Source organism: Mandrillus leucophaeus, unplaced genomic scaffold, assembly GCF_000951045.1.
Source record: "Mandrillus leucophaeus isolate KB7577 unplaced genomic scaffold, Mleu.le_1.0 Scaffold58, whole genome shotgun sequence".
In the NCBI taxonomy this organism is placed as follows: domain Eukaryota; kingdom Metazoa; phylum Chordata; class Mammalia; order Primates; family Cercopithecidae; genus Mandrillus; species Mandrillus leucophaeus.
Genome location: NW_012106252.1, coordinates 3457143 through 3472518, shown reverse-complemented (window position 1 = coordinate 3472518; position 15376 = coordinate 3457143). Strand labels below are relative to the sequence as shown.

The window sequence follows — 15376 nt, the reverse complement described above, 5'->3', positions numbered from 1 at the left end:
CCACCGCCGGGACCCTGGCGGCCAGCGAGGGCAGATGGAAGAGTATGAGGAAGAGCCCTCTCGGGGGTGGTGGCGGCTCGGGAGCTTCCAGTCAGGCCGCCTGCCTCAAACAGATCCTTCTGCTGCAATTGGACCTCATCGAACAGCAGCAGCAGCAGCTGCAGGCCAAGGAAAAGGAGATCGAGGAGCTGAAGTCAGAGAGAGACACGGTACGGGAGGGGTTAATCTGCATTCGGGCCGAGGAGCGAGTTGTGCGCATGCTCGGGGGAAGGGGGCTGTAGGAGGTTAAGGCACCCCCGGGTTAAGGGTAAAGGAGGTTGGCCACCGGCAAAGGAGTATCTTAGGCTCTGGGTCTCTGAGAGTCAGGCTCACAGACACGTTGGGTTGGAGGGAAGGGTTAAAGGGCAACCTCCCAGGGGGAAGGGGAGGGGTTTCAGGTGCCAAAGGGTTAATTTAAAATGACAGCCCCAGACGTGTGGGAAAGATGTTTAGTGGGAAAAGACCTGATCTGTGAGGGGTTAAAAATGAAAGGGTGGGGTGTAGGTGTTGTGGCCTTATGGAAGGGTTAAATTAAAGAGCTATTGCGTTAGAAATGCACGGTGGAGGAGAGAGGGTTGTAGCAAGCAGCTGTTGCTCTCAGCACTGCTGCAGCATCTTTAGATAGGAGGGCAGTAGGCCTTTTAGTGGGCACAGGGGTAGAGGTGATTTATATGGAATCCTATTTTAGTTTTCTTAAATGATATTAAGAGAAGCACTGCCTTTGATTTCAGACAGCTTTTAATAGGAACCTGAGTTCTAATACATGACCCACTGACCAGGTCCCTTGTATAAGCATGGTGTTTGAAGCTGGAAGATTTTAGGGCATCAGGGGAAAGTGAGCTTATTAAATGTATTAAATAGACCTCCCCATCCTTGTTTTAGGATCTTAGGGAGTAGGAAAGTCGTTTATTATTTCTTTACTTCTGAGTAGCTTGGACGACACAGGCTTGTTTTTACTGCAACAGTAGTTAAGGGCACCTCCGCGTTAAAACATATTCCTTCAGATATGAGGGAGTCAGGGGTGGGGGGTATTACTGTGCTAGCATACCTTACAGCTGCCTAAAAATAAACATGGTTTCTACAATTGTTGTGTTCAGGCTGCAGCAATCTCTCTTTCCCTCTCTCCCTCCCTCTCTCTCTCTCCCTTTCTCTCTCTGTCTGTCTCTCTAAGAGCTCTCTCCCTCCCTCCCCGCCGTCCTCATCTCTCCCTCTCTCCTCTTTCTGGCGTCGTGTGCGCTAAGAGCTGAGCAAGGGAGCAGGCGGCTATTCATTTTGTTTGCTTTCCAAATGAATCGCATCGGGTGGCTGTTTTATTGGAGAATGCATTCTGCAAGGTGGATTGGGAGCTGGGGCACGTCTCATTAAAATATCTCATGGTGTTGATTTGTGGAAGTTACTCAACATGGAGGTGGCACTGCTCAGACTGTACTGCAGTCTAGGGGTGTGATGGTACCGTAATTACAACAGATCATATCCTTCTATGGGGGGGAGTGGGAAGACAAGGACCAGTGAAGGAGAAAAAATCAAGGAAATGTCACCCACAAACGGTGGTTAAGGGCTGTGAATCAAAACATATACAAGGAGATGAAATGAGAGTATGGCTGATGGGGGGTTCTCTGCTGATGGTGGAGGTTTCTGCTCAGTTCCTGAGGTAATGGCCCCTTTGCAGGCTTTCCTAGTCAGGAAAAGTGGGGTGAGTTAAGGATAGAGTGTCAGAACTTGGTACTCACTGCTTCTGTTGTGTATTGCAATTTTAATGTTGCTTAAGCTTGTTTCACTTATTCCAGTTGTTGTTTGGCCTTGTCTGAAATCTATGCAATGAATGTAATGAAGGCAGCATTAATATCACTGTCTAACCCAGATAAAATTCTTGTAATAGAGTATAAGTAGCACAACACCTTTTCTCAAAACTAAACTAACACAAAGTTTTCAATGATAATAGACTTCCATTTTCTGTTTAGATTTTTAGTCCTTTTAATTAAAACTAAAGGAACTTTGATTTTAATAAATATTTAGATGAATAGGTATAATTTTTTGTGTTACCTCAAATACAAAGCAATGTGTGTATGTCATGATGGTTGGAATTTATGGGTACTGATTTCTATTTTCCAAATGAAATGTTCATTGTTTTAAAAGTACCCCCTCCCACACATACCCCTTTCAAGTAACACTGCCATTCCTGGTAGCACTGTATGAGCTCTTAATTCCTTCTCAATGTACTGTTTGCACTTTTCTGTTGTGCATAGAGTTTTGGGGTAGAAGTAGAGAGGATAGAATTTGGACAATCTTAGGGCCTCTTAAAAGAACATGTAGGCTGGGCATGGTGGCTCAAGACTGTAATTCCAGCACTTTGGGAGGCCTAGGCGGGTGGATCACGAGGTCAAGAGATAGAGACCATCCTGGCCAACATGGTGAAACCCTGTCTCTACTAAAAATACAAAAATTACCCAGTGTGGTGGTGGGCGCCTGAAATACCAGCTACTCGGGAGGCTGAGGCAGGGGAATTGCTTGAACGCGGGGTGGAGGTTGCAGTGAGCCATTGCACTTCAGCCTGGGTGACAAAAGCAAAACTCCATCTCAAAAAAAAAAAAAAAGAATATGTATACAATTAATTCTGGAAACTCCCAAATCAACTTGGAACCACAAGGATAGCAGTAGCAGAGACCATGCCATTAAAAGGCATGTTATGGTCCCTCCCAGTGGAGAGGATCTCCTTACAGAAGAATGAACTACAAATTCCCCCATGCCTCTTCCCATCTAGTTTGGCCTTTAAAATTAAACAGTATACCTTGTCTTCTCTTTTTTGTTTAAGGGAAACTGTTCAAATTAACGTCTGCCTATTTAAAAAGTTGAGTTGATGTGGTCCATAGAAAGAGGCAGAAGACTATATGATTCCTAAATGGGGCTAAGTATCTGTGTGTTTAATTTTTTATGTGTTAAGTCTGCATTTTGCTACTCTCTCTTTTAGCTCCTTGCTCGGATTGAACGTATGGAAAGGCGGATGCAGCTGGTAAAGAAGGATAACGAGAAAGAAAGGCACAAGCTGTTTCAGGGCTATGAAACTGAAGAGAGAGAGGAAACAGAGCTATCTGAGAAAATTAAACTGGAGTGCCAGCCGGAGCTTTCTGAGACATCCCAGACTCTGCCTCCCAAGCCTTTCTCATGTGGGCGGAGTGGAAAGGGACATAAAAGGTGTGCTGATAACTTTGTTTGATGAGGACACTTGTTACTAGTGATTGAGAGTAGGGGATTATTGGGATTTATGAATTTGTTTTATAGCAATCATAACTTGCTTTAGAAGTCTTCTATGCTGAGGGCCTGGTGTGGTGGTTCACACCTGTAATCCCAGCACTTTGGGAGGCCGAGGTGGATGGATCATGAGGTCAGGAGATTGAGCCCATCCTGGCCACCATGGTGAAACCCCGTCTCTACTAAAAATACAAAAAATTAGCCAGGCGTGCTGGCGGGTGCCTGTAGTTCCAGCTACTCGGGAGGCTGAGGCAGGAGAATCACTTGAACCCGGGAGGCGGACGTTACAGTGAGCCGAGATTGCGCCACCGCACTCCAGCCTGGCAACAGAACGAGACTCCATCAAAAAAAAATTTTTTAAAGTATTCTGTGCTGAGAAACTATCTTGAAACATTCTTATGCGGACTGTAAAAGTCTGCTTAGGAGTATTTTGGTCACAGTAATAATTATTGAATGCAGCTTACATCATAAAAAGAATGGACAACAAGTGTGACAGCTGAGTTTCTTAAAACTATAGCAATTCACTTCAAGTTAGGAAGTGTTAAATTCCTTCATTGTGTTGTGCACTGGTAGACATAGAAAAGTTAAATAGAGGCCAGGCATGGTGGCTCATGCCTGTAATCCCTTTGAGAGGGCAAGGTGGGGAGGGAGGGATCACTTGCGCCTAGGAGTTTGAGACCAGCCTGGGCAACATAGTGAGACCTCACTTTTACAAAAAATCCAAAAATTAGCCGGGCCTGGAGGTATGCACCTGTAGTCCCAGCTACTCAGGAGGTTGAGGCCGTGAGCCTGGGAGGTTGAGGCTACAGTGAGCTGTTATTGTACCACTGCACACTGCACTCCAGCCTGGGTGACAGAGTGATACCCTGTTTCAGTTTTTAAAAAAAGGTAAAATGGAACTGTCCTTGGACTCAGAGAAATTAGCCCAACTGTAAGGATGGGCATACATTTTGAAAACTCAGAATTCAAATGCAGTAAAATATGTAGATGTACAACACCTGATAAAAACTAAGGTTTTTTGTTTGTTTGTTTGTTCTGTCACCCAGGCTGGGGTGCAAGTGTCGCCAACATGGCTCACTTCATCTTCCACCCCTTGAGCTCAAGTGGTCCTCCTACTTCAGCCTCCCATGTAGCTAGGACCATAGGCACTCACCACCATGCTTGGCTAACTTTTTTTATTTTTTTATAGAGACAGGCTCTCACTTTGTTTCCCAGGCTGATCTTGAACTCCTGGGCTCAAGTGATCCTCCCACCTCGGCCTCCCAGAGAGCTGGGATTACAGACATTAAACTAAGTTTTGTAAGATGCAGGGATATTAAAAATTATTCTGGGTTAGAATTGTGAAACTTTAAGTAGGAAATCAGTCTTGAAAAAGAAGTATAGCCGGGCACGGTGGCTCACACCTGTAATCCCAGCACTTTGGGAGGCCAGGGCAGGCAGATCACGAGGTCATGAGATTGAGACCATCCTGGCTAACATGGTGAAACCCTGTCTCTACGAAAAATAAAAAAATTAGCTGGGTGTGGTGGCACATACCTGTAGTCCCAGCTACTCGGGAGGCTGAGGCAGGAGAATCGTTTGAACCCAGGAGACGGAGGTTGCACTGAGCTGAGATCGCGCCACTGCACTCCAGCCTGGGCAGCAGGGTGAGACTCCGTCTCAAAAAAAAAAAGGAGTATAAAATTTAGGTTGGTAAAGAGGAAGGGAGATGACTTCCTTGAGATGTGGTAGGGGAAGAAGGGAGGAAGAAAGAGGCTAGAGAATGCCAGCAGACAGCAAGAAAAAGGAAATAAAAGTTATAATTAATGTGGTACAGGGTTGGGGGGAAAAGGAAAGAGACTGATCTCTGGGTTACAGGAAATAGGTGCACCTAATGTAGTGGGTTGTAGTGGTACCTAATGATGTTGGCTAAAGGACCTTGAATAATATTCTTTTTTTTTTTTTTTTTGAGACGGAGTCTCACTCTGTCGCCCAGGCTGGAGTGCAGTGGCGTGATCTCAGCTCACTGCAACCCCTGCCTCCCAGGGTTAAGCAATTCTCCTGCCTCAGCCTCCCAAGTAGCTAGGATTACAGGCATGCGCCACCACGCCCAACTAATTTTTGTATTTTTTTTAGTAGAGACGAGGTTTCACCATGTTGACCAGGCTGGTGTCAAACTGCTGACCTCAAGTGATCCGCCCACATCGGCCTTCCAAAGTGCTGGGATTACAGGCGTGAGCCACTGCACCTGGTGGACCTTGAATATTCTTAAGCATGAAAACTCCTTATTCAACAAACATTTACTGGCCAGGTGCGGTGGCTCATGCCGGTAATCCCGGCACTTTGGGAGGCCTAGGTGGGTGGATCACCTGAGGCCAGGTGTTCGAGACCAGCCTGACCAATATAGTGAAACCCTGCCTTTACTAAAAATACAAAAAAAATTAAGCAGGTATGGTGGTATATGCCTGTAATCCCAGCCACTTGGAAGGCTGAGATAGGAGAATTGCTTGAACCTGGGAGGCAGAGATTGCAGTGAGCCGAGATCATGCCACTGCACTCTCAGCCTGGGTGACAGAGCAAGACTCTGTCTCAAAAAACAAAACAAAACAAAACAAAATTTACTAATGGCCTATTTTATATACTGCTAAGCCTGGGCTGTTCCTGCTCATGACTGCCAAATGAACACCAGACATTTAGGTACCTGAATACTTGTCATTTTGGGGCAAAATAACCATTTTATTCTTTTGCTCCAGAATGTATTCAAATTAGATTTTATTCAAGTGTCAATATATTTTATAATGTTTTCTTCCCTATCTAATAGGAAATCCCCATTTGGAAGTACAGAAAGAAAGACTCCTGTTAAAAAGCTGGCTCCTGAATTTTCAAAAGTCAAAACAAAAACTCCTAAGCACTCTCCTATTAAAGAGGAACCCTGTGGTTCCTTATCTGAAACTGTTTGTAAACGTGAATTGAGGAGCCAAGAAACCCCAGAAAAGCCCCGGTCTTCAGTGGACACCCCACCAAGACTCTCCACTCCCCAAAAGGGACCCAGCACCCATCCCAAGGAGAAAGCCTTCTCAAGTGAGATAGAAGATTTGCCGTACCTTTCCACCACAGAAATGTATTTGTGTCGTTGGCACCAGCCTCCCCCATCACCGTTACCATTACGGGAATCCTCTCCAAAGAAGGAGGAGACTGTAGCAAGTAAGGCATAGAGAACACTTGCTCTTATACCCTAGTGGTGGCGGTCAAGCTAACAAGTGTGAAAATGCCTTTGGCATTTTTAAAAAAGTGCAATCAATAAAGCAGAGTTCTGTCAAGAATGAGTAAGTTAACAGCCAGAGACAGACACTGTGCAGGCATTGCAAATAGATGGAATTACAGCAAAATGTGCTCAATGTATTTGCCTGCTTACAACACTGGGAGATGTGTTTGCCAGTAAGTTGCTCATCACAAGAGCACCAGACTTGGGGGTGTAATCTCCGGCAACTTGCATGCCCTCTGAAAGAAGGGTTTTCTGTGCTGTGAAATGCATAGAACTATACTTTGCCATGCACGACTGTTCCTGCAATTGATATTGTGTGAAATCTGGGAGGGTGGTCTTTGGGTGTTCTCAGGGGCCAATGGTAATTTTTGGGTTGGGGAGCCAGCTTGGGGTGGGGAATTTTCACCTGGGCCTCCGCTCTTTAACTATATAAACATTTATCTGTATATCTATGTCCCTGTCTGGGGGGCAGGAGGAATCTGCCAAAGACCAACAGTCTTACTTTATCTTACTATACTTCACAAAGGTTCTAAAATGTGAAGAGTTTACTTGGATTGCAGTAGCCCATTGGTTGTTCATATATTTAAATAAAATGGTCTACAAACTATTTTTCAAACAATAAGGACTATCTTGGGATATCTGAGCTGCTTGGGGAGGGTGTGGGGTGTGGGACCTTGGTCTTCATTCCCTTTTTTTTCCTTTATGGCTTCCACACAGAGATGCTCCCCTATCTTCTACATCAACCAGTAACTGGAATGTGCCTTCAATCATGTAATATTAGTCTATGTCAGTCACTGCGGTTACTCTGGGGTAATGGTTGGGGAGGCCTTCTAGTATAGAGCCGCAGTCCCAAGTTTCTACCACTGTGTCTTGCCTAGCAGGATGGGGATAGAAATCCATTCCAGTGAGACAAGAGCGTTCTCCAGGCTTTGTTTGGCTGTTTTGGTGACAAAATTAAGTGGGAAAGCTAGATTAGTCATCTTAATGATCTAACCTCTATTAGGCCTCACACTTGAGTACATTAGATCAGGATCCTGATCTAGGTTCAGATTTTTGTTGGTTCAGTCAGTTGAACAGGTTCTTCCTTAATGGTTAACCTTTTTTGCTGCCATGGCAATGCTGCGTAACAACTTAAGAGAAACGTGAAGCAACTTCCCATCCGGGATTGGGTAATGGCTTGGTCCAGAGCTGTTCTGTGTGACTGGCTATTTTTGAAAATCCTATCTTCCCTAGTACAGACAATTTCAAACACCTCTGAGATTGTGGGCATAGTGAAACAAAGGAATCTGATTGGGGAGATCCCAGCCCCTTGAGGAGCCTGAGTTGTGAATAAACATGTGAATCCTTATTCTTGATGCCCCTATCTCAAGAGGAAGGCTCAATGGCTTGTTCTAGGGGAGCCAAAGTTTTTGTGCATGTTGTTCAGGCTGGACCAGCAAGGTAGTTTGTTTGGAGGGAGGAGGGAGCTGTTTAAGAAGACTACATATGTAAGTTTTGAGAACACTGATCTTTTATTTGAAAAATAGGGTCAACTTTTACTCACCTGCCATGTTCTGAGTTTAAGGTTTGATATCCTTGGCCATCAACTGTTGCAGGGAAACCACCCTAAATAATGAAGAAAAGAAGTCGTCTCAGTGTAAAAAAAAAAAGTGGTGGGCTTATTTTCTTTTCTTTTGTCTGTTGTTCCCTCTTCCCCTCCCCCAGAGAGAAATTCTCAAAAGAACAACTCAAAAAACAAAATGGCTTCCTAGTGAGAACTTCAGTGATGATCCTTTCCTCCATTTGGGGTATGGGCTTTTTTTCTTTTTACACTGAGATTATTCTTCTTTCCTGCATTATTTAGGGTGTCTGATGCCATCAAGTGTTGCAGGAGAAACTTCAGTCTTGGCTGGTGAGTAGAATAGGAATTGTGCTGGCTGGGCCTGGGGTGGGGGTTGGTGGGATGGTGGATGGTTGGGAGCTGCATTCCCCATCCACTGGATGTGGGAGAGTGAGATTTCTTGGTGTATGATTGATTACACTACTATAGACTTCAAAATGACAACAAATTTCAGTTGTTTTTCAGGAACTGCTATAGCATCCATTATATGAATTGTCAGGTATTGGTTTAGGGTTTTTGTGATCCTGAGTTTGGCAGACTGCAATGGCATTTTAGGTTCTTTTATACCATAGCAAGGACACTGAATATGGCTTCAGGGAGGCCATAGAATGGATTCCTATCACTTGGTAACTTTGTCTCATCTGGGGAGAGACCTCTTATCCTAGTGAATAGTTGTGCGACTTTAGATTTAAGGGTGGTTCCACCCCTCCTCCCTTTCTTTTTCTCTCTTTTTTTTTTTTCAGTTCCTTCTTGGAGGGACCACTCAGTAGAGCCTCTAAGGGACCCAAATCCTTCAGACCTTTTGGAGGTAGGTAACCAAGAGCAGTCAATTGAAGAGAGTAAGAGATTAAATAGAACATGAGGGTATAACTTGAAAATGTCATAGTACTATGGATGAATTAAATAGAATTTTAAGGCCAGACAGAAACTTGAGAAATTATCTGGTCCAGCTCCTTCATTTTATAGATGAAAAAACAGGTCCAGAGTAGTTAAGTGATTGATTAAAAAATAAATAGCTAGGTAGTGTTCAAAATAGATTTTTTTTTTTTTTTTGAGACGGAGTCTCGCTCTGTCACCCAAACTGGAGTACAGTGGCCGGATCTCAGCTCACTGCAAGTTCTGCCTTTCAGGTTCACGCCATTCTCCTGCCTCAGCCTCTCGCGTAGCTGGGACTATAGGCGCCTGCCACCTCGCCCAGCTAGTTTTTTGTATTTTTTAGTAGAGACGGAGTTTCACAGGGTTAGCCAGGATGGTCTCGATCTCCTGACCTTGTGATCCGCCCGTCTCGGCCTCCCAAAGTGCTGGGATTACAGGCTTGAGCCACCGCGCCCAGCCCAAAATAGATTTTATGCTAAGTAGAAAAGTCAGGGCTGGGCGCGGTGGCTCATGCCTATAATCCCAGCACTTTGGGAGGCTGAGGCAGGTGGATCACCTGAGGTCAGGAGTTAGAGATCAGCCTGGCCAATGTGGTGAAACCCTGTCTCTACTAAAAATACAAAAATTAGCCAGGCTTTGTGGTGCACGCCTGTAATCCCAGCTACTTGGGAAGCTAAGACAGGGAGAATTGCTTGAACCTGGGAGGTGGAGGTTGCAGTGAGCCAAGGTCGCACTACTGCACTCCAGCGTGGGTGACAGAGTGAGACTCCATCACAAAAAAAAAAAAAAAAAAAAAAAAAAAAAAAAAGCATGTACCCCTCAGCCATAAAATTGTATATTCTAAACTCATTTGACTCTTAAAGTTTTGATTATTTTAAGGTCAGATTCCTACAAAGTATGGAGGCGAGGAGAGTTTATGGCAGTCTGGGGGTTTTAGTTTGATGTGGTGTTTACCTTGGAAAGTTAGGAAATGATTTTGAAATTTGGAGATTCTAAAAGGGTGTGGATGGGGAAAAGAGTATGTGTTTTGTTGATTCTGTTACCAGGAGGTTCCCATACTATCCATGGAACCCACAGACTCAGGTAGAACTGGAAGGTGAAAGATTTTACATTCCTGGAAGCTGGAAATTAGTATATGTGTGTAACTAATAATACATGGTGATAAATAGCTTATCAGCTGCTTTTCTTTACACAGAACCTGGATGACAGTGTGTTTTCGAAGCGGCATGCAAAACTGGAGCTGGATGAGAAGAGAAGGAAAAGGTGAGGCCAGAGATGCCCATCCTGGAAACAACTGAGCCCTAGGACCTAGGACAGAGGATCAGGGAATCTGACCTCCCTCTTTCATGCTGTGGAGAATCTTGGAGCACTTAACACTCTTACATTACTGGCTTCCCAGTTGGTTGAATATCTTAGTTGGAAATGGTAGTTGTTGTAGGAAAACATGTTTGGCCTCTTTTTGTGTATGACCTTCCTCAGTTCTACTTTCTGTGGAACACCAACACATGATCTAGGCAGTAGGCTTAAAACAGCACTCCTTTAACCAGGCAGGCATTTCTCTTTACCCTGTCTAGAGGAGTCAGCAGGAGTCTTCCTACCATCTGGATTGTGTGAGTTGTTTTTATAGAGCAGGTTTTGCGTAAACAGTAATGTTGGGTTTGTTTGTTTTGTTTGGTTTGTTTTTCCCAGATGGGATATTCAGAGGATCAGGGAACAAAGAATTTTACAGCGACTGCAGCTCAGAATGTATAAAAAGAAAGGAATTCAGGAATCTGAGCCTGAGGTTACCTCATTTTTCCCTGAGCCAGATGATGGTAAGTTGTGTCCATCTAAAAGAATAGGTTTTTCAAAGAAGGAGGAGGGTGCAAGGCTCCAGGGTACAACTTGCTCTGAATGAATGAAGTGTATTTTGGAGCAGATATAACTTCTAGACATTTCCCATCTATATTACTAATAAGCTCCTGTTTGACTTTCTCCCATAGTTGAAAGTTTGATGATTACCCCCTTCTTGCCTGTTGTAGCATTTGGACGACCATTACCAAAATTAACTCCACAGTAAGTATACGTTTTTTTCCTCCCCTTCCAGGTAACCTACACATCCCTCTCAGACTTCGTGGAAGCCTAGATATGAGGTGGAACCAGGTGGCTTAGGGATAGCCATGGGTCTTTGACAGAAATGAGGCTACCTGGGCAATGAACTTTTGTAGTAAGAGTCCCAAGCCAATAATTAGAAGGATTGCTTTTTGAGATAGAAGTAGATGATTCCATCACTTTAATGGTACACAGTTGTTCTGGCTTTGAGGCAGGAAAGACACTCCAAACTAGTCAGAGATAGGAGTGGTAAGGGACATAGTGACATTTTTGTAGTTGCTATGACGTCCACACTGAATCCCTTCTAGTCTTGCAAGTTGATTTCTTCATCCTCTTTTGCCAGGAATTTTGAGCTACCCTGGTTGGATGAGCGTAGCCGATGCAGGTTGGAGATCCAGAAGAAGCAAACACCTCACCGGACGTGTAGGAAATAGCTGTGCTGGCAAGAACCTTGTCTTCAGATAGTTGTAGCATGCCATTCCAGAGAGTGGCAGAGACCTGTATATGTGACCTTTGTCCTCACATATGTTATCACTCGCTGATAATACCCTTTCATACTCCCTTGACTTTGTTTTCATCACTCTGATTTCACAAAAACTCTTCCATTTGGCTATTTGTGAGTTATGGAGGGTGATTGGGATTTCTTTTCCCTTTTTTGGGAAATGGGCTCTCAAGCTAAAGCTATAGGCTGGCAGATTCAGAAGTTTCAGGGGTCTGTTTCTATACATTTGCCTATGTTAAAGGGGTAAAAGGGCTCTCTTCATTAGACATGTGGAAGATGAAGCAACCCCTTCCTTTAGAACTGTGCCTGCATGGCACTCTTCTCACCCTGGTACACCCTCCTTATAGTGGGTATAGTGATTTTTAACCCTAAAACAAAACAAACAACCTCACCATGAGCTTTAGGACCAGATGAGGAATGACAAGTGAAGCGATGAAGCAAGCCATCTTCACAGAGTATAAAAGACATCGGAGAGTTGGTAGATAACTGTGAAGATAGTTGTTCTCTTAAAACTATTCTGTGATACAGTCATGTGGAAAGGGATGTTTGGCTGTGATTGTTTTCTCAGTTAATGGGTAACTGAATTTCTTTACCCCTCAAAAAACAAAATATTTGGAAAAGAAAGTGGGGATGGTTAGTTTCAGAACAAGTTACAGCTGTAAACAAAAGCAGTTAGCATTTGGGATGGCATGCCAAAACCTGTATAGATGTCCTTGTATCACATCACTTCTCAAGTATTCCTTCATTGGGCTTCATCCTTTTAGCTGGGCTCTTGGTGGTGGGATAGAGACTTAAGGAGGGTAGAGGGAGAGTGTGGAAATAGGTGCTTCCTTTGGCTGGCAAATGTCTACATCTTGAAACAAACAGATGTACCTAATGAGCTTCTCCATTCACTTTGTAAAAATAAGATTTGTATGTGTACCATCTTGGTCCTCTCCCCTCCCCCATTTTGTTAAACTATCAGGATAGCACTCCCAGGCCACTTTGGTCTCAGTGTAAGATCCCTATTAACTATCTGAAAGGAAAATAGAGCCAAGACCTCTGGTCTCAAATATATAGGAATTGCCTTTCTTTAGTCTTCAGGACTATTGTGTGAAAACAAGTAGGGGTCTAATCTCCTAGAAGGTAGGGGCTTTTATCCTTAAAGAGAATATGTCCCCAGATTATTAGCACTTTTAGAGGAGAAGCCAAGGTATGTAGGGTGTGTGGCTGGCCCATCAGTGGAGCACGAGAGAGAATGGGATACCATTGTGAGAAGAGAAGAAAAGTTCCTCAGGGGCCTCCCACTGCTAAAGCTTTTTGTGAGATGTTGATCTGTGCTTCCCGGATTTGACTTTTAAAGGAATTATTCTGGCAGCACATGTAGTATTCTTGGATGATCTTGCTGCTCTTATTTCTCCTTTTGTGTGTGTGTGTGTGTGGCTATGGGTTTTCATTTGTAACTCCATCTGCTTAGGAGAGTGGGCTCTCTATAAGGGAACCTGCTGTAAACTTCATTGCAGCAAGGATGTAGAGAGAAATAGGACTTAATTCCACTAGGGGCTCTCATCTCACACCTTAAGGAGAAGGAGATTTCTAGAAAAACTGGGCCAGATTTTCTTTGTTCTCCATCATTTTAATGTGGCAGGATGTTCAATTTTTCTTACTCTTACCTATGTTATATTTCTTCATAACGTGTCCAAAAAGAAGAAAGACGCAATCAGTGTCTCTTAACTTTGTTCTTTGATCCCTCTCAGTTTCTTCTTGATTTCAGCATGTGTCAGATTCCTAATTTTGGATATGAGTTAGCAAATTTAACCATTATGTTTGTGCCCTACCCAGGGGACTCCCCAGTTTCTGACTTGAAGTAGACTGAGAAGAATCCACGAGGTGCTATTTGGCCAGACTTAAGTAGATTCTATTTCCTTGGTTCTCCCTCTCCCTGAGGACCTCTTATTTTATTGTCCCGTCTTCTAGGTTAATTCTCCTTTGATTTGACTTTGTTGAGAAGGAGGTTGGAGAGTAGATTAGCAAAGTTCCAAGTGCAAAATTACAGTGTGTTAGAGTGTGGGGGGAAAATTAGTCTTATTTTTCCCTACATGGGATACAACACTGTGAATTCAATCTTCAACTGAAGGCCCTGCAGTTCTCCTAAAACATAGTTGTTTGTTTTTCTTTAACAAAGTTTAAGCTAGTGTTAATAAATTAAAAAAAAATTGCTTGTCTGTCTACTTCAGCTTTGTTTTATGCCCATTTCATATTGTTGTCTGTGTTGTAATTCATAACTTTTGATACCATTTCTGATGTGTAAAATTGGTTGTCTTGTAAATATCTTATAAAGAGTTCAATTGTAAATAAACTATTGTGGCTGTTAATTTTTGAACTTCTGCTTCAATTTATTATATTTATTGGCAAACATTAAACAATTCTGCTTGTATATTTGAAACATTGGAAAAAGAAATCCATTTCCACAATAAAAAAGAGTAACACATTATTTTCCCCTTTATATAAGATACTCACTTACATTTGTATATAAGTAGAATGTATGTTCCATCCTTCTCAATTGTCTAGTGTGCTTCCTTAAGTATAATCAGCAACTTGGCTGGGTGCAGTGGCTCACGCCTGTAATCCCAGCACTTTGGAGGCTGAGGTGGGCAGATCACTTGTGGTCAGTGGTTCAAGACCAGCCTGGCCAACAGTAAAACACGGTAAAATCTCATCTACTAAAAATACAAAAATTATCCAGGTGTGGTGGCATGCACCTGTTATCCTAGTTACTTGGGAGGCTAAGGCAGGAAAATCTCTTGAACCTGGGAAGTGGAATTAAGCCAAGATCAACCTACTACACTCCAGCCTGGGCGACAGTGAGACTCCATCTGAAAAAAAAAAAAAAAAGACTGGTCAAAAAAAAAAAGGGGGGCGCTGGGCATGGTGGCTCACATTTGTAACCCCAGCACTTTGGGAGGCTGAGGCGGGTAGATCACCTGAGGTCAGAAGTTCGAAACCAGCCTGGCCAACATGGTGAAACCCTGTCTCTACTAAAAATACAATAAATTAGCCAGGTGTGGTGGCAGGCACCTGTAATCCCAGCTACTTGGGAGGCTGAGGCATGAGAATCGCTTGAACCCAGGAGGGGCAGAGGTTGTGGTGAACCGAGATCATGCCATTGCACTCCAGCCTGGGTGACAGAGGGAGACTCCAACTCAAAAAAAGAAAAGTATAATTAGCAACTTCAGAAACGAGATTATAAGATACTTGGTCCCTGGTGTCTAAGTTAACAAAATCTTACAGTTGGAAAGACCTTAGAGGTCATCTAGTGTGACCCCGATACATGATTTACCCTTGATAACATTCCAGAGGAGCAAATTCCAGCTTCTGCTTCAACACTTTGTTTTTTACATTACATTTTTCCCCCTAAGTGTTTGAAAATTCTTGCTTGTTGACAAAAATCTAACTTCTTGTAACTTAAACCCATTGGTTTTTGCTTTGCCTTCTAGGATAATGAAAAAAAGATCAATCCCTCCTTTTCTTCATAGTCCCTAGTTAAAGATTGCTGTGGCTCGAGGCCGGGCAAGGTGGCTCACGCCTGTAATCCCAGCACTTTGGGAGGCCGAGGTTGGCGGATCATGAGGTCAGGAGATCGAGACCATCCTGGCTAACATGGTGAAACCCCGTCTCTACTAAAAATACAAAAAAATTAGCTGGGCCTGGTGGGTGGGCGCTGGTAGTCTCAGCTACTCAGGAGGCTGAGGCAGGAGAATGGCATGAACCCCGGGGGGTGGAGCTTGCAGTGAGC

General features: G+C 43.6%; 1 protein-coding gene across 1 annotated transcript; it reads left to right on the top strand.

Annotated features, from left to right (window-relative positions):
• The first annotated feature begins 6 nt into the window (after positions 1 to 6).
• Positions 7 to 13955, top strand: MSL1 (male-specific lethal 1 homolog (Drosophila)). The gene is made up of 9 exons (XM_011998961.1): positions 7 to 209; positions 3008 to 3231; positions 6089 to 6471; positions 8376 to 8423; positions 8876 to 8940; positions 10204 to 10271; positions 10698 to 10822; positions 10991 to 11063; positions 11443 to 13955. Exons 1-9 carry the CDS (start codon positions 45 to 47, stop codon positions 11531 to 11533), a joined length of 1242 nt encoding a protein of 413 aa, XP_011854351.1. The 5' UTR covers positions 7 to 44; the 3' UTR covers positions 11534 to 13955.
• The last annotated feature ends 1421 nt before the right edge of the window (positions 13956 to 15376 follow it).